The sequence below is a fragment of the Desmodus rotundus genome, chromosome 1 (genome assembly GCF_022682495.2).
Source record: "Desmodus rotundus isolate HL8 chromosome 1, HLdesRot8A.1, whole genome shotgun sequence".
Taxonomy (NCBI): domain Eukaryota; kingdom Metazoa; phylum Chordata; class Mammalia; order Chiroptera; family Phyllostomidae; genus Desmodus; species Desmodus rotundus.
Genome location: NC_071387.1, coordinates 187,304,634 through 187,329,309, shown reverse-complemented (window position 1 = coordinate 187,329,309; position 24,676 = coordinate 187,304,634). Strand labels below are relative to the sequence as shown.

General features: G+C 44.0%; 1 protein-coding gene across 6 annotated transcripts in view; it reads right to left on the bottom strand.

The window, feature by feature from the left end:
- The window catches only part of TRIO (trio Rho guanine nucleotide exchange factor), a 322,397-nt gene that overhangs the window by 82,290 nt on the left and 215,431 nt on the right, over positions 1–24,676 (bottom strand). For all 6 annotated transcript variants that reach the window (XM_053913973.2, XM_053913947.2, XM_053913953.2 and 3 more), the window contains exons 22-33: positions 21,215–21,409; positions 20,999–21,114; positions 20,181–20,247; positions 19,482–19,591; positions 18,453–18,522; positions 17,751–17,840; positions 14,678–14,770; positions 12,322–12,433; positions 10,388–10,578; positions 8,286–8,387; positions 4,958–5,100; positions 4,270–4,369 (exon numbers count right to left, since the gene is read on the bottom strand). In XM_053913973.2, coding sequence (XP_053769948.1) covers positions 4,270–4,369; positions 4,958–5,100; positions 8,286–8,387; positions 10,388–10,578; positions 12,322–12,433; positions 14,678–14,770; positions 17,751–17,840; positions 18,453–18,522; positions 19,482–19,591; positions 20,181–20,247; positions 20,999–21,114; positions 21,215–21,409 — 1,389 coding nt within the window. The remainder of the gene's footprint in view (positions 1–4,269; positions 4,370–4,957; positions 5,101–8,285; positions 8,388–10,387; positions 10,579–12,321; positions 12,434–14,677; positions 14,771–17,750; positions 17,841–18,452; positions 18,523–19,481; positions 19,592–20,180; positions 20,248–20,998; positions 21,115–21,214; positions 21,410–24,676) is intronic.

Sequence of the window (24,676 nt, the reverse complement as noted above, 5' to 3'; positions counted from 1 at the left end):
CTAGCGTGAAGTAATACCGATGGGTAATTAGATCCACATTCCATCTCTGGCTTTAGTGCGCTAGTGCTGAGTGGCCCTGCGAGGGTCATTAGCCGCTGTCATTTCCTCACCGCCCCAAAGGCTGGCTTAGCACTCTCCTCCCCACCTCTGGGGACAAGCTCAAGGCAAATGAGATAAGGGTCTGGCAAGCACTTGATTTCTTTGGAACCCAAAGTATACTTTCATAAGCTCATTTTTATGAGCATAAGTGCTATGAATGCGGGCAAGAATCAGTGCTAAACTTGCTTGTAGAACAAAGAGATGGCATCTCCTACAACTGGTGTTTTCAGAGAAGGTAACATGCCCATGGGGCATGTGGTTTGTATCTGTGAGCAGCCTCCTGAGCTCTCCTGACAGCACTCCCTGGAAAGAGGGCGTCTCCGGGAGCCCCTCCTTAACAGACTCCTCCCAAACCCTTCTGCGCCTCATCTGAGAATGACGCACCCCGAGCAGATAACTTTTCCTTAAGAACTCTCCAAAAGCCTCAGTCAAAAACATCCCCCCACCCAGTTTCTGAGATGGAATCAAATTCCATGATAACAAGTAATTCATAACAGACACCATAAATTAAGTTACACAGGCAGAATATGGTTGAGTAATTTCCCTTGGCAGATCTATCTACCTGTGTCATCAGAGGCTGTATGACCTGAAAACGTACGGTGGAAAGGGCCTTGAGACATAAGAAAAGTTGCTGCCGTCCGAGGAAGAGAAGGGGATTTTCTGCTTGAGGCTCGTTCAGAGAAGCTGCATTTTACAAACTGACTCAGGAAAGAACGCAGTTTCCTGATTTTCAAAAGGTATTCTCCTGAATCATCTACTGATCCCCAAATGCTCTACCAGAGAAGTATAAAAGGGAGGAGGCCATAAGAACCCTTCCCAGCAGAGAACACACAAATGCAGGCGTGGGTGGTAGCAAACACCTGCCTGCTCTTTAGAAGTCCTTGTGGGTACGTTCTCTCCAAACTCCAAATGCTCATTCTCTTTACTAAGCCTCACATCCTGTTTATTCTCATCCCTAACGCAGACCCCAAGAACAGAAGATAACCCATGGCAATCCTATGATCTTAGGAAGACATTTCATCCCTTTTTCATACTTTTGAGCCTATTAAGGACCGATGGTCTCAGTGAGGGGCATTAAAGCAAATGCATGCCACACCCACTTAAAAAAACCCTGAGTTTTGGAGTGTCAATACTTCAAGATGGGTGAGAATCATGAGAATGTTGAGCTGAGTGCTGCTGAGTGACAGGCTATTGTCACAGCTTCACTCAGGAGCATCAGGGGACGCCTCCGCGAAGCTCAGGTGGGGACAGTGGCTGCCTCCACAGAAGCAGTCCTGCAGGGACGACCGGGCTGCGGAATAAAGCTTAGAGATAACACATTAGATGAGATAAACAGAAATTGGTGAATTATCTCCATGGATAAAATACCTGGTAGGCAGTTCTTTAAAAACTCTAATATCCCAGTAAACTCCCAGGCAGAACGATCAATTTCTGCAAACCTACACTTTTCTCTTAGTGATTTATTCTTCCTCTTTCATGGGATACAAAATAGAATTTGCTGTTTTAATGGCAACAGCCCTTAGGATCATGCCTGACTTTAGTACAGGAGTAGTGTAGGCTGGGTTCCAAGCTCACATAAGCCTATTATGCCGGAACAGATCTGAAGCAGAAGGAGCTCTGCAGTTCCTAATGCCAGGACAGAGCCTTACTTCTGTGGCAAACCTCCTGTGGATTCCAGCCGGCCATGCCTCTGGGGCCCAGGGCTGCACTGGGTGCTGGCACCTGAATTCTCCACGTGTGAGGAGGCGCCCTGGGAGCCCCTTACCTCATCCAAGGTGCACTTCTGGATTACCACCACCACCCATTTATATATAAACTGCATGAAAAAACCAAGTCAGCATTTCTTTTTGGGACAACTTCCAGAAAGTCCCAATACACCTTCCAAAGGCAGAACTTTTTACATTTATTTATCTCTTTGGCAATGTCAAATAACTTCTTAAAAAATAAACTTTAAACTCATTTCTAGGTAAACCCAGACCAGATCCTTGAGGACGTATCTTGGAAGAATGAATTTTGGGCCTGATGGGCCTACAGCTGGAGTGGTGAATCTCAGCCAAGGCAAGTCTGCAGAACAGTCTGAAAGAGTGTGGCCACTCCTCTCAACCTGAGCTTCTATTACTTCCTATAACTATTAAGAATTATTACTATAATTCTTATGTAAACCGAGTATTGAAATTACTCAATCGCCTCAATTACTATTTTTTTTAAAGAAAATAATCAGAATTACTCTAATGAAACATTTCCAAGTTCAAACTTCATTTTCTTAAGGGCTGTGGGGTGGGGCCATGGGGAGAGAGCTATTAAGGACTAAATGCTGGAACGTGTAATTTATCTTATTCCTCATCATCACTACTGGCAAGAGATACGTGCTGCATGCTAACACATTGAGCTCTGAACAAAATGAAACGAGACATTGTTTTTAGTCTTCAGTGCCGACACTCCAAGCATTTGAAGTTCTAGGACCGATTATTAAGTGAACTCAAAACACAGAGTAAGAAACAACTGATTATTCAAACTAGATGGATTTTGAAAATGAAATCACTGTAGAAAAGCAGTATTTTAAAACCTACTTAACTTGTGTCTTGGAAATTAAATACCATGAATTCTTCTGTAAACTTAGTGAGAAAAGACTAAAGTCTAGGACAGTAAGAATTGCCACCTGAAAATAACCCCAATACGGGACTCTCTTGTCTGCCATCAATCACTCCCAAATGACGGAGAAGTCAGGGCACCTCCTTCCTATGAACGAGCTTTGCAAAGAGCTCCTGCATCTCATGACCAGGATGAGGGTCTCACACAGGAAAGCACAGCTTGCATGAGGCCTTGAGAAACCCAGGAATTCTGAACCGATGATGGTAAGTTAAATGAAATCCCTGTTTATTGTCAAATACTTTTTTTTTTTTTTTTTTTTAAGAATTTGGTCTCGCATTCTAGAAAAAGAACAGAGCAGGAACCCACGTCAGCCGGAACAGAAGACTTGGTCAAGACGAATGCCCTGGCTTTTACAGAGGACATCTGTGTGTCATGTAAGCCCAGGATTCCAGCTTCTCCTGTTAATTTACTTTGTAGGCTTTCTGATTCTATCAAGACAGAATCAGGGGATACTCCAGGCCATGACTGTAGACTTTGATACAAATCAGATCTATCTCGCTACCAGTCAGCACCGGTACAGGCCCAGTCCAGGGCACATTTCCTGTTTCTGTTGTGTTGGCAAAAAAGTCCGCTATGTTTTTTTCCGTAAAATAAAAGACACATTCTTCATTTTCACCAATAACTTTATTGATTTTAATATTCTGGGTATGTCAGCTATCTCCCGCTATTGGCTTCTAGTATAGGCCAGGGGTGCTGCTAAACATCTTCCAATGTATAAGACAGCCCCACAGCAAAGACGTTTTTGGCCAAAATGTCAACAGTACCAAGAAACTTCACAAACCAATTCAACATGTTCAATCAGTCACAGCACCTTCTCCATACATTGCACAATTTTTTTTTTTTGCGTTTCAATTGCATTTTTACCTTTCTTGAAATAATAAAGCATAAAACACCAAAAATGTTGTGTATTTTCCTCCATCTTCAATATTGTAATGGCTGCACAAAAATTCACCAATTTTGATGGTTTTTTTTTTAAATGCATGCTGATATGACAGCTGTTACAATATAATCTAACAAAATTGTTTCAAATGACATTAAAGACAACTGAGCACTACTACAGCCATTGTATGGAAAAAACATAACGGACTTTTTGGCCCACCCAACAGAAGGCTCCTCAGGGCCAAGGTGGAGAAGGCCGGTGCCCTGCTTCATCAATCAAATGCCTCTGCTTTTATGTGCCAGGGCTCTGTGTAATACCCTTTCTAAACAATGGGCTCTTCTGCTTAATATAAAATTAAAAAGCTTAAATGCACAGCCTGAGACACCCCGACAGAAAACCAGGTAACCACCCTGGGAAGGGCAAGTGGTTTTTCTTGAATCCTCAGGGTCAACGTCTACTAATCCCGATAGCCCCAAGTCTTCACTCCTGGTACCGAGTCCCAACCCCACTCTCAGCACATGGCAGCTGTCTGAGACTGCTGATGACACCTGTCACTTATGGAGAGAAAGAGGCTACTTCACATTAGACCACAGCCTAGCTGCATTCGCGGCCCCCATGAAACGCTGGGTGCAGCTCACCTTGTCACTGTCCAGTGTGTTCTGAGACGTCCGGGAGGCGATCGAAATTGTGTCGGGCTGGCTGCTGCCATCACCTTGGCTGTCCAGGTCCTCTCCATCCCTGGAGACACAAGACACTTTGAATTTCTGACTCTGCTGGAGTCGTTTTCCAAGACTGGTGAAGATCGTCCACCAGTCATTGGAGAAAGAACAGATGTGTTTAAAGACATGCAAGTGAGTCTTCGTGATTGCTGCTACCCCCGTTGCACTCTCGAGGACTGATCACGCTTTAGTAGCACAGGCTTTTTGCCAGGCACTGGGCCAAGCATCTAACCTATCTCATTCCATTCAATTTACATAATAAAACACAGTTGATATGATTATTTCCAGTTTAGAAATGAGAAACAAAAATGGCTACTGTGACTTGTCCAATGCCATGTGCATGATTTATACATGTGCCCGGACTCACCCTTGGTGGGAAAGGGAAGTGACTAGGGATTTGTACCTAGCCCTTCAATTACTTTCAGTTGCGGCAGGATCTGGTCCTGACAAAGCAATTCTATTGCTAAGAATGTACATATAAACGGTGTTTAAAAAAAAAAAATTCTTCAAAATGTCTGACAATTTCTGAAAAATAGGAAGTTAACATTGCCTTGTTCCTTCCCCATTAAATGAACAAACTCTCCGAAAGTTCCCACAGTACACTCACCTCCTGCCCTTCTGTCTTGTGGCCGGGGCTGTTTTGGGGATGTGAATAGGCTCCTTCAGGGCGCCTTTAAGGTGGATGGTCCGCTCCTGTATGACTTCCCGGATGTGCTTGATCCAGTCCTGCTTGTTTTCTATGCTGGAAGCCTTAACGACGTGTGAGAACCCATCAGGACACAGAAGGGACCCTTTCTGGACCCTGTACTAACCACAGGCAGGTCTCCCACATTCCCCAGGGGTTCCCATTTTAAAACTAACTTTCCAGCAGAGAAGCAACCACATCCTACGTTTGACGTGCCACCAAATCAATGCTTTGTTTTGAATACTTTTTCATCAAAACCATTTTTATTTTACAGCATTTATATGTTTTCAGATCTCTGGATATTCTAATCAATCATTCCCTGGCCCCAAGAAATTTAAAGCAGCCCTGGGAAAATACGAAAACACAGCCACCCCAAACCAAAGCTTCTCTACGGCCATTTAGGCCAAGAGTAGTGGTCGGTGGCTAGTAAAGTGTCAATGGAACTGAACTAATGCCCATGGGTCGTGTTGCCCTATCCACTGGGCTCATCGAACAGCTGCGGCGGCCACATCGCAGCACCTGCATCCTCTGCTCACTCCCACAAGCACCGTGTGGCATCAGGCCTCCCTTATCCTTGCGGGACTGTGGCGTGCACACCAAGTCACACTACAGCAGGTGAAAGAGCTGGAGTTCCAAGAGTGCATGACAGGGCCTGCCCCTGAGCTCTGCATTAATGTACCTCTGCTTATAAACTGGAATAAACCACTGGAGTAAACCAGTGTAACCTACTGCCAATTCCACACGGTGGACTGGCCTCAACTTTATTACAACTGCGGAGAAAGATTCTCTGAACGTGACACATAGTGGAGCCTCAGTAAGCATCTGTTGAATGAACACACACGGCATCACTTTTTCCAGATTTTTTTTTTCTTTCACTGTGCCTCAAAGGAGGTGGTTTGTTTTTCCTTTTTACATGTCCTGGGCCTTAGTAACAGTTTTTAATTTCCTTATGGAAAACACCAATCTCCTATGATATAAACATAATTCCCTGTAAATGATTAAAACAATCACCAGTGGGATTTGTACATGAGATCACAGAAGGGAGGGGAACCCACCGCTTTCTCGTGGTGGGCCTTGTTTTGGAAATGAGAAAGCTAAAGCCCGTGGTGGGAAGGGAAATTAAAATTGAGAACTCTCTAAATAAAATGCTTTCACCAGAGCCCATGTCTTTAAAGTTACTGTGGGGCAGTGATGGGGAAGGAGAGGATAAGAGGAGCCTACTGCTTCCACTGCAGATCTGCTCCCAGGAGAGCAGTCAACCGACTGCTTCGGGGCGGGAGGCAGGGTGACCAGGGGCCAGGGGCGTGTGTCTATGAAACAGGCATCTCAGGGCCGACAGTCCGAACACGCAGGTCTCCTGGAATCTAAAGCCGATACAAACGTTTGGGAGGAGGAACAAGCGGAAGAACCCGCGGAAGAACGTGTGGCAGTGCTGGGAGATGACTGAGGAAAACTGCCACCACGGTTCAGAAACACAGACGGTCCTCACGCCAGAAAGCAAATTCATCACTACACTTACGGAAGGTCGCTCTCCCAGGAGTCTCAATCTGTTTAAGGGAGGATTTAGAAATAAAATTCTCCCGTGTGGACGATAAAAGGAAAAAGAAAAGAAAGGCCACAATTTTGTGTTACAGTTACTGGGCCATCACTATCATGGCCGTCACCACTACGACCACGACCTCCCCTGGCACCACCATCAGCTCACCGCTGCCCCCCCAACAGCTCCACCATCTTCTCAACCATCATGGTCCTCTCTACCCCCACCTATTCCAGAGCCACCACCTCCTCCACTGCCGCCACCACCACCACCACGTCACCACAGAGCAATCTCTGAAGTTAATGAGGACATCATTCCCTTTAGTCTCTACTGGAGGTCAGAAAAATATTACTCAAAATTCCCTAGAAAACCTTCATCTGGTAAAGCCCACAGGGAGTCTTATTCTTCAATTGCATCATGAGTATTTTATCATGTCCTAAATGAAAGTAATCCATATCTGGCTAAGACATCTGGCTCTATTTTTTAGACACACCCTTTGGCATCTATCACTGCAACTAATCTGGATAAACACTTAATATGAGCTGGAACTGTTAGGTCTTCAGTAAAGTTTAAAATTGTAAGTCTTAGAGAAGTTTAGTTATCTAATATTTAGCTAACAGTACAATTAATACTTTACAGGGCTTTATGCCACTACTAACAAGAACACACTGGTCTGGTAATCATATGCCTATTGCAAAAACAATTCATCCTCTCTATGTGAATAAACACCTTGACGCACAATGGCATAAGTCAGCGGTCACTGAAGTACAGGCTGCACGAGAGTGACAAGCTGCTGAATAATCATGGGTGCTGGAAATACCACAGTGAGATTAAAAGGAATGTATAAGACAAAATCGCTGACATGCAACTTCACACACCAGAGTCCTATTAAGCTTTTGGCTCATCTCTGAATATTCTACAAATCTCTGTCTACATCTTCCCCAGAACATCCTTCAGTCGACTATGGTCTTTCCAGACAGCTCAAAAAAGACAGTTACATCTGCATTTTCTCAAACACAGAAGTTATTTAAGACACTCCTAAGAGTCCTCTGCCATGCCTAGGAGATGCCATGACAATCAAAACAGAGCCCGAATCAAATATTCAAAGGCATTTCCCTCCCCCAAAGACTATATATGCCTCAAGCACTCTTAGTGTTTCTCAATACTTCAAATCAAAGCATTATCAAAAACCCTGTACCTGGCAATTATCCCCCTTTTCCCTCTGCCCCCAAACTGGAAAGTGAAAGAGCCTGAGGGCCCCACGGAGACTCCTGGCACGCTCAACCTCGAAACTCTCGAAGGCTGTCACAGCTCCATGAGGTGCCCATTTTCTTGGGGAAACCAGAGGTCAAGTGTGCAGTGCAAGCTGCGGGTCCTTATCCCTTTCCTCCCCCATCTTAACCTCCTGCATGTCTTAGGGAGTGTACTAGTTCTTTTCAAGACTGGAAGTGTGGGAGAAGTTTGATGACCTGCTCCACTTGATCTTTAGTAGGCAAACAGAAGTTTAGCTCACGTTATTTCAACTCTGGAATACCGAACTGAATCTATTCTACCCTTCTTTCTGTTGGTACTCACTAGTCCCGACAGCACATTAAAGGAAGACATAAAACTATATGACAGTTAGTATGTTTCAGCCCCGGGGGGCGAGGGGGAGCATATACTGCCAGGATAAACTTGTCACACAGCACATCCCCGAGATTCAAGTGAACGTACCTTAAGGACGATTTTATTATCTGAAGTCGGTGTCCTCCCCACCCACAGTGCAAATTTGCAAGGGTCTCCTTCCACATGCTCTGTGACACCCAACTCTGAGGTCTGCATAAAAAGACAAGTGTAAGTAGTTGAGAGCACATTTCAAAGACAAGAAAAAACAACAACTCCAAAAATGTTTTTGGTGACTTGTGGTCATGCTAGGTTATAACAACATAATTTGTTAACATGTTAATAGGAAATCTTTAGTGCTCATTTTAATTAAAATGAGGAAGTTTCGTTCTTTGGCTAAAACTATGGGTTTTATCATTTTTATTTCCTCTGAGCACCTCTACTGGAGATTCTAATGCAAGTCAACAAGTAAATCCAAAAAAGCAAAGCAAAATATCCGAAAACTCTATTACCTGGAAAATCAAGAGTGGACTCATTTCAACCTTACAAATAACAAAATGAGTTTGTTCTAGTTGTAAAAGAGCTGCCCCCTTCCATTTTCAGCCTCAGTCTAGTAGCTTCACAGAGGATAAATGATGTCCACTTTGTTTATCAATAGCATTATCTTTTATTACTTCACCAATAATTGGAAGGACTAAGAGACAAAACTGCTCTCTGTAATACACGCAGTTGTAACATGCAGAACGTGGAAGAGTGTAGTGAAGGTCAGCATCCTCAGCCCCCACACCCCACCATAATCAAGTTCGCCCCGAATGCATTCTTCTCCCTCCAGCAAAGGAAGTGATTCATAAACCATAGCTCCAGGGGTGGCCTCTGAGGGAACCCCAATTTTTAGGAGATAAATTAATTGAAGATGTATCAGCTTCTCAAACAGACTAGCTTGGTCTCAAAGGATAGATTAAAGCCAGCTAGTAAAATTACTAGCCAGCAACGCTGCATTTTTTTTCTTTGCAGTTAGAATATGATCTAAAATGATGTAAGGTGGGCTGTGATCCAAAAGACAATCTCAAACAGGATGTCAGCCAAAGAAAATGGTATGAAAACCATTAGTTTGAACTTGCAAAGTCCAGATTATTCTTCAGGTGATTTCTACACTTGGTAGTATTTTATTACTTTGGGAATTTGATTAACATATGGATATCATAAAAATGTACAATGTACAAGATATAAATTATCCAAATTCCAAACATCTACCGATATTTATAAGCAATCTGCCATACCTTGTATCAAGAAACCAAACTCTGCTGCATCTTCTATTCTTTCTCTGATGGCGATTTTTCCTTAGTTTTGCCCAAACCTCCCGCTGCTGACCCCGCCCAGCTATTTGTTTGGTGACAGGCCTCTGAAATACTGCCCACCAAGGGAGGAAGGAAATACAGTGGGCCCCGGGGAGGACATGGGCCTGAGACTTTTCTGAGAGTCAACTGTGATTCTATACGGAGACTGGCTGGGTGTGCCACTAGTGAGTAAGAGGTACCAGGCAGGTTTCTCTTGCCAGGAGGCACACTGACACGTAAGAATTCAAATGTGTCACTGTATCTACCAAGCGCCCAAAGACAGCTGTCTCTGAGTAGGTGGGACTGCAGATCTTCAAAACTACGACTGCTTACATACACTCTCCTCCAATAATCATATTCTGCTATTGTTAACCCATATATTTACTTACTGTACATTTACTTTTAGTGAAAAAACTTTCAAACCTCCTCATTAAGATCTCATAGCGAGCCACCCAGTAAGGCTGCTTAAATATATTCCAATGTTAGTGAAGGAAAACATAATTATAACATGAGAACTTAATCACAGTCTGATATGATCATTTTATGTATTTATAAAGCTAGTAAAGGTACAAGAGAGGTAAAGGATTTAAATGCACATACAAAGTGTTTTCTTATCCTGTTGTTAGATTCTTTGGAATTTGGGAAAAACAAGTGTCCTAAGTCTAGGAAGCTCAAACTCATGAGCGCTCTCTAGTGGATCCAGGCTGTCAAAGAATTTCACCAAAGAAGATGAAAACAGGACCATCTCGGACTTTTCACATTTTAGGATCCTTGGGGAGGTTAAACTGAGGGCAACAGATAGTAATTTTCCTCCATCTACAGAAACGTTGCAATTGTGAGACCTTTAAACTTAAAATTCTGCATGTCTATACTTACAAACAATTTGCTTTTATAAAGGTACTTGCTTCTCCCACTGGAATCTTTCACTTCTTTACTAAACACTAAGGACATTTCAAAAAGGAAGAGATGCCGCTCTCGACCCTTTCGAATTAAGGTTTTTGGGTCCCACACTTGGAAGGATTCCTGCAGGATGAGTTCTCCCTGAGACTCAATATTTTCATCAAACCCTGAAACATAAAAAAGGAGGGACAATCAATTTAAAACAAAACTTAAAAAGACAGCATTATGACTACTTAAGCATTTGTGAAATGCCCATCAATTAAATGTCAGAGGACTGTTTCCCATTAGGGCCCCTGACTCCAGTCTCCCCAACACTGACCCATCCGCAAAGGGCAGTTCTTCCTGAAACAAGTCTTCACATGTATTTTCCGTTGTTCAAAAAAAAATTTGCAGGGATTCCTCTTGGGTTATTCTTCAAGTTCTATCTCCTTAGGGTTCTCACCATCTGGGACTGGCTTAACTGTCTACCCCTCGTTGCCCCTCACTCACATACTGACCTCTTCCTCTGCCCAGAATGGCTCCCTGACTTCCCACAGGCCCTCGCCTACCCCAGCCTGTCTTGACCCTCTGCTTCCTCAGCCTAGAACACCCTTCCCACACATTCCACAGCAGTTCCAAGTGTTCCTCAAGGCCTTGGCTAGCCTTCCTTCTGAGAAATGGCCCTGGGCTAATCTTTGGTGGAGTTCTCCTTCCTTTGAATACAAAATTCTTCATGCGAATCAGTCATGCTCTGGCCCCTGGCTGGCTCTCCCTAATGCTCATCTCTTCATGCGAATGACCTGTTGTATGGACTTGAAGATACCTGGGGCAGGTGAGGGCTGCTAGTTATCTCCCAGCTTCCACTCTCCCCCTCTTCCCTAAGAGCAGAAGCACCCTTCACGGACACTGAAAGAAGCACTGCATTTCCCCAGCACCCTCTGCAGTTTGGGGCAGCCACACACCTACGCTCAGGCCGGAAGGGGACAGTCATGTGTACAATGTCTAGTTTCTGCCCTTCTAGCTGTTCCCTGCCCTCCCTCTCCCCCACTTCCTGCTAGATGGAAGGTTAACATGGTCTCGACACATCCTGAACCGAGCCAGCCAGACAACATCCAAGGAGTGGAGAGAAACGAGCTGGAACAGAGCCTGAGGCCTGGACGTCACAAAGGGCTGCCGCACCAGCTCAGGGCTTCACATCAGAGAAAGAAAAAGCCATGTCGCTTGGCCTCAGATTTTGGGGTCTCTGCAACAAAGAGCAAGCAGCACCTCTGCCCTAACTAGTGTGCTATCAAGGCTACAGCGATAATGGCACTGGCCACCACAGGCTTCTTGTAAAGATTTCTGTGTGACCTGATTGTAAGAGTTCAGCTCTGTAACACAGAATGAGCTTTCGCTAACAGACGCATCACAGAAATTATAACTGCGACACAAATTTTTATGTGCCTTTATCTGATTCTCTACTGTGTTATAAATACACCACGTTGAACTGCATGAGCAGGTATATGGTACCTGCTACGTTCAAGGCTCCAGCGAATGATGCAAGGAACACAGAGATGAGGAAGCAGCAAGCTCTTTTAAGGATTTTAGGATCTTGGGGCACTGACCTATCCTGCCTTCCATCCACCCGCCTATCAGAGACCAGGTAAGCAAAGGCAAGCAACACAAAGGGCCCCTGGGGCTCAGCATATGGACAGGCCATTCTCCAGGAATGAACAGGGACAGGCGTTTAAAAGATATGGAGGCAGTTCACGTGATCTTTAAGGGAAGCAATGAAACCAATTCGTTAAAAAAGAAGATATTCACATCTAGACTCTTAAATCCTAGGTAAACACAGAGGCACGAAGCCACGATTTTCAGGGCATGGGAAATTCCTTCACAGAGGCCAGCAGAAGGCCCACCAATGCGCTCTGGGGATGCGGGAGCTCCGTTACCTTCCAGCATGCTTAGGTGCATGGCGTCGTTGGCCCGTTTGGGCACGCTGAGCATCACCTCCAGGCCATCTTTAATCTCCCCCTTTCCTTCCTCACAGCACGTGAGCAGCTCCTGTGGAAGTCCAAGACTGTGAGCTGGCCAAAAACTACGAAATTCTCTACCACCAAGATCTTTGCGGAAATGAGAGTCTACAAAGATCTATGATTTTCAAGACAAAAAACAGACTGTGGCCTGCTGGGCATATATCCTCACAGAAAACAATTTATTGCACATATATCACATCAGAGTAAACCAGGGGTCATCATAATTTAAGATAAAATTAGTGTACATGTTAACTATCAAGCCTCCAAAATGATAAATGAAAATATTTAATTAGTAGAGCGAAGCATAGTCAGCTACTGGTTGCATCTGAAGGTTGTGCCAGAATCCAGCTAGTGCTGCTATGCTTCCTGCAGGGTCCCAGGGTGGCTTTGAACCTCTGGTGCCATTGACACAGGGCCATCGAACCTGGAACTGCCACACTGTGCAGCAGGAACAGTAACGCTGCAGGAATGTCTCCAGTGAGACAGCTTCCCGCTGTGGGTGGAATGTTTAGAAAACGCTCCAATGACGGCATTACATCTCAGATCTCAGCGGAGCATCGGTGTGAAATGAACGTGGCAAGGACAACAAATCCGGATTCTTCTGCACTCCAAGATATCGTAACAGTGTATTAACGACTATTAATCGGTCAGGGGCAGTACCAACAGCTTTTTGTGTCCGTGTTCAACAGAGGGACATAACAGTGCAGTCAGCTTTGGTGTCACACTGGGTGGCTCAGAGCAACCCAGCTACCCGACAAGCACCTTCACTCACGACCAGAGGGTGCTTATCTATTATTTTGAACAACATGGCAAAAAAGTGCTTTAAAAACGCACACAGACTAACTGCACCGGCGGAAAATCGTGTGTCTGTTCTCCACAGGAACCACTCGGCAGAATCAAGGGAGGTTTATAAATTAAAGCACCAGTCTAATCGTGAGTGACTAGGCGTGAGGTCACACAAAGAGAGATCTTTAGCGGAACCATATGCTGAAAAGAAAATCCTTGGAGCCTGAGGACGTCAAGAGGTAACTGCTTTTGCAGAATTAGAAAGCAAAGAGCCAATATTAACATAAACAGCTTAGCCTACTGGCTTCTATTTCATGTTTACGGCACCCACATTTTCCCGCATGGGTCGTCAGACGACCGCTCAGCGAGATTCTGATACCCAAGTGCAGGAAGTCTGTTCTGATAGAGGAGTGTCAGAATGGTGTCACTTTCACAGAAGAACGGAGCTACTTCTTAACTTCTTAACTGTTTCTGGATTTTTCTTACCAACAAAAAGAGTAAAGCGTTTTCGTAACTCCAGGTATTCATAACTCCATCTTCTGATTTCACTGTCACCTCCTACTGCTGTGCTAGGAGTGAACTGGGGACAGTTGGAGTCCTAAATACTGCCACTGGGATGAATGGACGGTTGGTATAGTCTAAGGCTTAGTTAGTAACTTTCACCAGCCAGGGAAACGGCAGGGTAAACATCAGACGGCGGTTGTAGATCATTTTTCTTGTAGTCAGGAAAACATGTATCGATTATGTATGTAATGCATTCTTTGACATTCTTATCACAAATTCTAAGTTTTCTTTATCATCCTATTGTCAAGCTAATAGTGATTATTAAATTTTTACCAGTGTGATTTTAATTACGATCGTTCAGAACCAAGAAAAAGCAGAGGCCAGTGGGACTCACATGCTTGTGATCTGTACGAACGTGCATGAATCCGTGTGCGACACGTGGGCAAATGACTAGACTAGAGGTGAGGGGGAGGAAGCTCCCGACGGCATGTTCTCCCTGGATTCGGTGGAAACCCAGGCATCAGCCTGACCTGAGTGCAGAGCCACGCCCAGGAGGTAGGGACCCAGTGACTACGCTGGGCACATCCCATGCCCTCAGGGGCCAGTTGGCACCCTGCAGACTAGCACCACTGCGAGGCTAACGTAACGTACATGCGTGTACAGCACCGCGGCTGGCCCACAGTCCGCATCCATAGTAGGAACACTGGGGTAAAACACCCAGGGCTGGCAAACGCCTGTTTCCTTTCTCATTCTGTGTTGGGGATTACGACTGGTCAGTGATGTTTAGGTGCACAGTGAAGGAGAATGCTCTTATTTACCTGCTGCACTAAGAAATTGGGCAGGGAAATCAATGGCAATGAATTTAAAAATAAAAACAATATTCTGGGTGTTCTTTTAAAAATTCAGGGTACTTTACATAGCAAGAAAAATGTCAGAATGGCATAAATCAAAATGTTGCAGGCGGAAAATGCTTTATACATACTTTTAAAAGGAGCTGATACTTCGTTATTCGCTGAACTGGTTTAATAAGGTAGGAAGAGATGGAATTGGCTAATCCGTGTCGCTGCTGTATCTCCTGAATGAAACAAAAATTACATATGTAAATAAAAACATCACTGGGTAAGTCAGATAGCACCGACTAAAAGTTTACATTTATTTTCCCCACAATGAATATACACAGATTATTTTTCTGTGAGTATAAAGCAGTAATAACTGATTATTCTTTCAATGTGGTCAACCTAAAAATAATAAAGCTCAGCCAAGTTATCACTTTGAATCCAGAGGGCAGAAGTGTTTGCTCTGTATTACTGGCTCTCTGGTGCAGAGAGTAAACAGGCCACGCCAACAACTCCTTATGAAGCCCCCAGGGTCTGGCCACCACACCTGAGTCAGGGACTGACTCACCTTCTCTCCTGAAGCTTCCCCTGCTGAGTCACAGACCACATCCCACCCCACAGCCCACCTCTTGCTACAAGAGGCCTCCTCCTTCCACCTCTGCACTATCAAGGAATTCTGCTCTTCTATGTGCTGCTCATTATTCAACTACCTTCTAGCCCAGAATTTCCATACTAACATACTGTGCCTGCATTTTCTTAGTCCTTAGCATCCTTCTCAGTCGTTTTTCAAAAAAAACAATTATCATCTGATAGTCTACGCTTCAGCTTCACTGTTGGACTTAGAAGCCGCCTACACCCTTTTGATCTCCAGCTGCTTGTCGTCTAGATTAGGCTCCCCAGGACAGCAGACTGGAGGGTTAGTCCTGTGAAGTGCTGCCACAGGAGTCACCCGACCCTTGGCATCCAGCGGATTAAGTGGAAAACTTGACAACTCCTCCTCTGGCTCCCAGGTCATAAACATAGTTTTGAAAGTTTCTTTTCAACTTGCAATGATTAAAAAATATGCGATTTGAGATGTAATGATGATACACACCATCAGCATTTAATATCACATGTAAAGGATTTCTTTTCACAAACAGTATAATTCAAAGTCTTAAGGACAGGTCGCTGAGTTCTGGACAATGTTAACCCACTTGTAACCAACTCCCAAACCAAGATACAGAACATTTCTGCCCTCACAGAAAGTCCTCTCGTGCCCCTTTCCAGTCATTCCACCCACCCCTACACCCCCACCGCCACCAAGAGGGTGCCCTTGTTGGGGATTTCTGTCACCACAGATTAGCTGTGCATATTCTGAAAGCTCATAGAAAAGGAATCATGCAGAACAGAATTCCTTTATATCTCGCTGCTTTCAGGCCACGTTTTGAAGATGAGTCCATGTTGTTCCTGTATCAAGAGTTTACCCTTCACACAGCTGAGCCGCAGGCCCTCTCCTGGCTACGCCACAATACGCTGGAAATACAGCATGCTGTCTTTTTAGTACCCCTGTTCTAACATTTTCTCAACTGCACCTCCAATATTTCTAAACGTGAATCTATTTTGTTGACACCCTTATTACCTCATCACAGTATTATACAATTCAAAAGTGGTTAAAAGATCACAGCAGTCTTCTAAAATACCTGACAAAGATTTAATCCTGCTGCAATAATAAAGTTTCCCTTTTCTGGAACTTCTCTGCTTATAAAATTTTACTTTGCATGGGAGGGTGCAGAGAGCTGGGGGTAAAAGGAGCTTCTAGCTCCCTGGCCAGTGGCATACATATGTGAGGCCAGGGTTTCTCCTTTGCGTTTGTAATGAAGTCATTTACAGGCAATGAAGTCCTTGCTGTCTTCATTCCTCTCTGCAAAGGCGGGCAGGCGCCCTGTGCTATTCACTCTCTGCTAAGCACCCACCCCAGACACTGGGAGTCAAAGAAGCCCCTGGCAGGTGAGCAAAAACACTGTACAAGGAAAACTACAGACACGTAGCCTGTGAAATCTCTAAGTCAGGCAAACATGATTCTCGTATTCTCAAAGGTTTTTAGGGCAAAGCATTTTTTTAAAAATGGCTCTGATCCCAAGCACTAAATGTGCCACATGTTCTCAATGCTTAGGCCCTAAATCATTCTAACGCTGCACGTAGCCACACAGAGTGGGGTTTCTTCTAATGTTCGTGTGCAATACGGAGAAGAAAAGGCAGCACGGGCCTGGGAGCAGACTTCGTGTTTACAAAGGCAGGGCTGTGTAATCACTGGTCACGAGAATGACAGCAAAGACAGGGCCGCCTGCAGGTGGGGCTTCATCTCAGACAGGAGCTAAACTGTACTCTGCCCTCTGAGGCGGCCAGAGAAGGGCAGGTTATCACCACTGGCCTTGCGCAAGCTTACCCAGGAAAACGTCTGATGTCCTCGCGGCCTAGCGCACCGAATTACACATAATATTCAAAAGCACAAATCAAAATTTCCACCAAAATTTATCTGGCACACATCTGACTACATTCTGGAAACCCAAGAGGCATTCTACACGTTACGACCTGAGTCTGCATTCCTTTCCGTAATAAATCACTACCCTGCGGTGTCTTCCAAAAATAAAGATGAGCTACCTCTATGTTCACACCAGTGAGAATGGAATCAGTAAACCTCCCACTGTGCCTAGCTGTTACAGTGCCATTTGTAAAATTTTATTGGTAGGTCACTTCTGAAAAATAGTAACATCATGAAATTAAAAAGGAAAAAACAAATGGTTAAAAAAGATTCAAAGTTACCTTTTTAAGAGGGGAAAAAGCTTAATTTAATAGTTTGTATCTTCTATACAAAATTTTACATGTAAAAATTTATGATTATATAAAAATAGTATAGTAATGATGTATACACATATGCATATAAAATCTGAATTTCTGGCACGGGAGAGCAAGGGGGGAAAATGGGGACAACTGTAACTGAATAACAATGAACAGAATTTAAAAAATATCTGAATTTCTTACTGATACATAGCTTGCTATACTTCAGAAGGAGCTTTTAAAAACAGAAGAAAATATAAGAATATCCCACCATATATGTGATAGATAAAAATGAAAATATTGCCCCATGACTCAGGTGACAGTCGTGAACAATTCTGCACTCTAGGCACGCTAAATACAACTTAGGAAATTTCACCGTTTCCTTGGTCGCCCATGACTTACATCAAAGTAGGACCCCGCGTGCTCCAGTATCAGCTGAGTAGAATCAGGCTTGTTTTTGCAGTAAGTGACATACATCTGAAACTTGTCTGCCTATAAATGAAGAAAAATTAGACTATCACTTTCGAATGGCTGTACCTCAAAATATGATAAACTTTATGAGGAAAAGAAATGGTGTGGATTAAAGGTATTTAATCCCCAAATTAAAGAAACCCTATTTTATAAAGATACCTATTAAAATAAGAAACACCTCCTGCTGATCCCACACACCTCCAGAAGCCTCCCCCGACCCGGCGAGCTGGGCTTGGGCACCTCTCCCTTCCCCGCAGCGGCGTGTGGAAATTCGGGCAGTGCGCTTCGACGCACGAGCACCAGCTCACTGTCTGCCTTCTCTCAGGACTGGGCGGCCCCCCTACTGCCCCCACCGCACCCAGGACCAGGCACTCGGGGCAAGCTGTGGATTCCCGGGGCCACGCAGAGGTCTGGCACACTAAATGGTCTATTTCAAACCATCGTTACTGCCAATAATAAGCTCATTTTACATTAATAATGAGCTGGGGAATGGAATTCTTTGAGACAAAGTCTGGTTCTCTGTGCAGCTACCAGTAGAAGACGGTGACAGAAAAGACATGAATGACGTTCCCTCTAACTTCCTTCAGAGACACCAAGTAATTGTGGGACGACAAGAAGCCGAGGTTTCATTACCCAAGTAACAAAGCAGTGCCCGACGTCCTCTGGCAACTGCTCGTATTTTTCCAGCTCTTTCAGGAATATGCTATAGAGGATGAAAACATTACCATATTATTAAGACATTATAAAACATTTTAGTCGTGAAATATGCCAGAAACTTGACTGAGCATACCATGGCTTTAGGCAATACCTGAATTTCATCATTTTAATCATGTGCAGTGAAAAATGTGTGCCCTCCAGATTTTGAGATTTAACAAAATGTATAGCTCTTAACTAGGCTAAGTTATTGTGACTTTCAGCTAATCAGTTTAGCATTTAAACACTTTCTAATAATATAAACTTACCCTAGTGGTTCACTTCTGGGAAGATGCTATGTTTAGTAGCTAGGGGCATAATGTAGGGATATAAATATTTGATCGGAAGAAGCCCTTTAGATTTTAGTGTCTTGATGGGGTGGGACCGGGGGAGTGAGGACAACCCCAGGAGCTCTAGCCCCACATCGTCTTTCCATAGGCCATCGGGCTGTGCAGACTCTACCTAAAGGAGCTTCTATTGCTTTTTAAAAACTTCTTAGAAATGAGACTGTGTGCCTCCTCTGACCGAGGGAAAGTACCTTTACTTTGCACAGACCGCCCATCTGCTCCATCCTCAGTTCCTTCTTCCCTCTTGTCCGAAAAGACCCGACATGAGCCTGCCACCCACGGAAATCTCTTCGTTATTCTAACCCTAAGAAATAACTTAAGCAGCAGCTGATGGCACAGCCTGAGAGAGGTCCGGGTTCTCCAAAGACAGTTTTCTCTGTTTTCCTAATCTTATTTCTGCAGAAAGTGAGCACGGATATAAAATTGAGTCTGTATTAAAGTAGTCTCAAGAATGTCAGTCTTTCTAAAGAAAGCCTGACAGGATTCATTCAAATTTCAAAAGAGTCACCGAAATCAATGTTTGCTTCTCTGGGAACCCCTGATTTCTTGTTATGAAAGGTCTGCACAGGACCGAGATTTCAGGAGTAACTAGCCATGGATCCCCAAAGACAAAGCCGCTCACTTATTGTGGAACTCATAGATTTCCTGCATGTTCCCAAAGATGATGAGCTCTTTGTTCACGATGCCTGGGGGGATCTCCTCCACGCCACTGGTCATTTCCCACAGGTAGGTCTGGCCAGGAGGGAAACAGAGGCGTTAGACAGGAACCAGCACCAGATTTTTAAGAAACAGATGTTTATGACACCTGTAGATACAGACCCAGAGTTAATGTATACCTGAAAATATATCTTAAGAATGGAATCTTTTAAACAAGCATAAAAAAACTGGGAAAAAAAAGAAAAGAGCTCCCCAGTTGCTATAATACTTGAGAAAGTTCCTACACTTTTCAGCTCTAAACTTATTTCCAGCTTTGAATTACCTAGTCTACAATGTAAAATGAATATTCATAGAACTGAGCATTAGTTGTCAATCACAATCAGGAGGCACACTTCTCTGAAGCTGCTGTAAAATTCTGTACAAAGAGAAAGTCAGCCAGGCCATCATGTGATAAATGGAACAAGCGGATTAGTGCTGTATCATCCCTGCAATGAGCAGAAAACAAGCCTGGAACGTCACAGAAGTGCAGAAACATGAAACCAGAGGCTTACATGCACTTTCAATCTCATATGAGAAAGTGTGATTATTTTAAGAATTATTAACAGGTAGGAACAAATACAAGATTACACTCAGTCTAAATAAACAAGTTTAAAAACTTACTTACATCCATACACTCCCGGAGGTCTCTTACGTAAGCCTTCTCCGTTTGAATTAACTCAGCCATTATGAACCTTAAACAGAGGAAGACAGCAAATAGTTCAGTTCACAGGCAGGATACACCACCTACTTTCATGGTTTATGAAATAATAAAGTGGTTGAAAATCATCAGGCAGTAATGATTGTCACAGAATTAAATCAAGAATAGATAGAGCGATAGTAGTACTCAGCCACCAATTCAAAGGGAAAAGCAATTTAGACACCTGGGGTCAGATAACGCTTGGCAGGGGGGCTGTCCTGTGCCTTGTGGGACGTTTAGCAGCCTCCCTGGTCACCACCCACCAGATGCCAGTAGCAACCCTCCCCCACCACCTGAGGGACAACCAGAAATGTCTCCACACATTGCAGTGTCCCCCAGGAGACAGAACTGCCCCGACTGAGAATCATTGGTTTAGAACCACCTTTTTGTCATATTGATATCTAGTATAGTTTACTAGTTGGCAATATTTAAACACCTCCACTTGTGTTATTAATTTCTTCTCCTTAGTATTGCTACTCAGGACCTATTGATGATGAATGGTAATAAGTCGTCAGCCCCACTTGGGCATGGGGATAAAAATAACAAGACACAATCTCCGATAAGGGCAGGTGGTAAGGGCCAGTGCACTCGGTAAAGTTTGAGCTGCAAAAACCAAGCACATTCAGAACAACAAGAAGTCACAATGCCATTTGGTTTCAGAGCACACTCAGAAGCAGCATGTTTGTCCACGTGACATTTTCTTGACTTTTCCAATAAACCTGGCAGGTTCTTAAAAACCGGCTTACTCTTTCCTGCGGGCAGATTTCCGTTTTTCTTCATTAAGCTCATGAGCAGCGTCGCGCAATTTCACCTCTGACCCAGGGATACTGGCTGGAATGATATCTAGCTGAAGACTTTTACTCTGTGGAGTAAGAGAGTCAATGAACTTCAGTGAACTCAGTCAACAAAGGGGACGCGAAGAAGAGCACTGTGATTTGTTCAGTTCGCACAAAGCGATTTACCGATTTGTTGGAATCTGAAGAAATCCCCAGGGCTTTCTCCAAAGAGGTCCTGTACTTCTCCATCCGCAGAGAAAAATCTCTGTACCTCTTATCCACGGCAGTGACACATTTTTTAATCTCTGCCGCATGGGCATGCCCTTTTTCACAAAAGCCATCAGCCAGCTGTATCAATAGCTTCACCCTCTCTTTGGTTTGCTGCAAAAAAAAAAACAAAAAACACAACACAACAGGAAAGTATTATGAAGCAAATGAACCCAACTGCCAGGAATCAGAAACACTGGTAATTTGCCTGGAATTCAGCTCTAAACCAGAAAAAAACTGCTGGAGGTAGAAACCCTGACTCCCGTCCCAAGTCCATCCAGTTCATCTCCCTGAGAGGAGACGAGCTCTCTTTCCTCAGCTCCTCCACAACAAATGGCGTTTTTAAGACCTGGGCTAAAAAAGTCTAGGCTTTCAATGTCTTCATCTGGTCGGTGCTCAGTAAAAATCTGTGGAATGCACAAATGAGTGTGCACTCGGGACGTGTCCCCCCCACCCCGTGAAACTAAGACTATCCCCCTTTGAATGTACCCATATGGGTTGCAGAGACCGCCCCTGCGTTACGCATGTTTACTCTTTGTGCCCAGTTAGACCACTAGTTCAACTAGGGCAGCAGCCACCCGAGATTTTGCTTTTCCTGATGCACACGTGTGGCCAGGCACCCCCCCCCCCCCCCCCCCCCCCCCGGCAGACACTCAACAGACTCCCTGATGCGGCTCCTCTGCACCACACGTTCACGTTTCTCCTCGCTCGCGGGGGATGTGGGGGGTGTCACTAGTCAGGGAGTGATCTCTACAGAGGGATTTTAAATTTTGTTCCCTGTTTAGAACTCTCTCTCTTAAAAAAAATTATTTCAGCCCCAGCTAGTGTGGCTCAGTGGATTGAGCGCTGGCTCGTGAACTGAAGGTCACCAGTTCGATTTCTGGTCAGGGCACAGGTCTGGGTTGTGGCCAGGTCCCTAGTGGTAGGCATGAGACAGGCCACGGGGAGATGTTTCTCTTACACATCGATGTTTCTGCCTTCCTCTCTCTCTAAAAATAAATAAATAAAAGCCTTTTAAAAGATTATTTCTTTTTATATACGCATAGAAAAGATCTGTTGTTAAGTTAGGCATCACGTTCCTTACTTCCTGTGAAGGACAACTACAAAACACTGCCCTACAGATGGGGCAGTAACTTCTCTCAACTGTGGGTTTTCAACTGCTCTTCAGTTGCAGCCATTTCATTTACTTTTACTGTGAGGCTTCCTTCGATGTTCCCACAGGCATTTCAAATGAGTATAGTTACTCTTCTGCTGCGGAACCTGCTTTTCTCAGATAAGCTTTAACTAGAAAATCTTTATGACTAACATTCAGGAAACTGACTTTAAAATCCCCAAAAGAAAGGTCAGAGTTCAAAACCTGGATAAATTATCTTGGTTTGTACAATAAAATTTTTGAGCCAGAATTCACCAGAGAACCTGTCTAATCAGCTGTAAAGATTCTCAGACTGTACATGAACCCCAGGCAACCTGCTGGGGTCTGAGCACCGGTCTCCCCCCCGCCCCGTGTCCAGCACCCACGTCCGCTCTCGCCTTTGCCTCTCTGCACAGGTCTCCTGCTGCCTGTGATGCTGGTCCCCTAGATGTCACCATGGCACCCTCACATCTTTGCTCCACACCAAAGGCACCCCCCCCCCGCCCCGCCCCAACCACCCCTCCTCATCTGCTCTGCTATTTCTAACAGCACGCTGCACCTTCTGCCAAGGGTGTAATTTACTTATGACATCATCGTCTGTCTCTCTTCTGTTAGATGGTGACGGCCACAGGCCAGGGACACTGGCTCTGCTGGCTAACATCTCCTGCACCTTCCACACATGGCACATAGTGGCCATTCACCAGATATTTACTGGGAAAATAAATTAACATTAGGCTCTTATACAAGAATGTGTATGCCAGTAACTTTAATGGGCATAGCAGTTACTCTTACCAGCATAAATACACATGCTTCAAAACATATGTGACAACAAAACTCAACATTAATTACCTCTGTGAAAAAATGAATACTGTGGATTCTGTAAAAGCTACTTAGTTGGAAAAAGTCGGCGACACTGAAAACACTTTCCAAGTTTCTAGGGCTTTCATTCTGTGTGAAAATGAACTCTCGTCGAGTGAACTACAAGGACACTGTCTGTTAACCAAACCTTCTGGCTTGTCATCAGCATGAAACCTTCCTGAAGATAAGACTAGCCTAATTATAAACCAAGGAAACAAGAAGTCCAAGTTTCAGATCTGGAAGCATAAATTCCAAAAGGAATTAACTGAGAAACACTACTAAATTTTATTTTATTTTATTTAAAGACTTTATTTGTTTTTAGAGAGAGGGGAAGGGAGAAAGAGAGGGAGAGAAACATCAGTGAGTGGTTGCCTCTCATGTGCCCCCTAGTGGGGACCTGGCCTGCAACCCAGGCATGTGCCCTGACTAGGTATTGAACCCATGACCCTTTGGTTCACAGGCCGGCACTCCATCCACTGGGCCACACCAGCCAGGGAGAAACACTACTAAATTTTAATATCAAAGAGAATTAATACAACCAATGCAGGATTTGTAAAAATTAGGTTGCATTTATCAGCTTTCACTGCTGTGCGTGAAGACTTTAATCTGCTGAAAAGCACAGAAAAGTGTTGTCCCAGTACTGAAGCACAAATTACACAGATCTCTTCAGGGGCTAAGAAAGCTAAGTCGTGTTCTAAATGCTGGAAATAGAGAAGTGAAGATAAAAAAGATAATGCAGCTTACCTACATTAAAAGAGAAAACAAAACAGCAAGAAACTTCAGGAAGATCTCTGTGTTTGCGTAACATCACAGAACAGACCGGTTGCTGCTGGCATGCAACACCAATAAGTTGATGCTGATCGCAGGAATGTGTTTCGATATGCACTGAGTTGCAAATGAATTGAGTTGTCTTAGTGAGGAGAGGCTTTATTTCCACTAACACTAAAAGTGTTGCAGTACTCTTTACTGTAATAATTGGATCGGAAGACCATCCTATCAGAGAGAAGGGTTCTCTCTGCCACAGGAGAGAAATGACTTCTCAGAAGACGGTCTCACAGCGTGACGGAGGGCAAACAAGAAAGCAGCCTAGTATCAACAGGAGAAACTAAGTGACATCTCCAAGCACCAAAGCAGGCACTTTCTGATGAAAAGGCAGCCAGAAACCAAACAAAAAACGTTGCTAAGAAAAAAAAGTGAGAGGTGTTTTTTCAAAACCCACCAGTTCCTCTGATCAATATATTCAATGAAAGAAACAGCTCTGTATATTAGTAAAACAGAAAGGTCAGATGTCATCTACGGTTTTAGAAACCAAGATGCTTTTTAAAAAATAAAACACAAGGGCAAAAAATAATACTCGTTTACTACTCATTTTCCTAATAATCATACTCCAA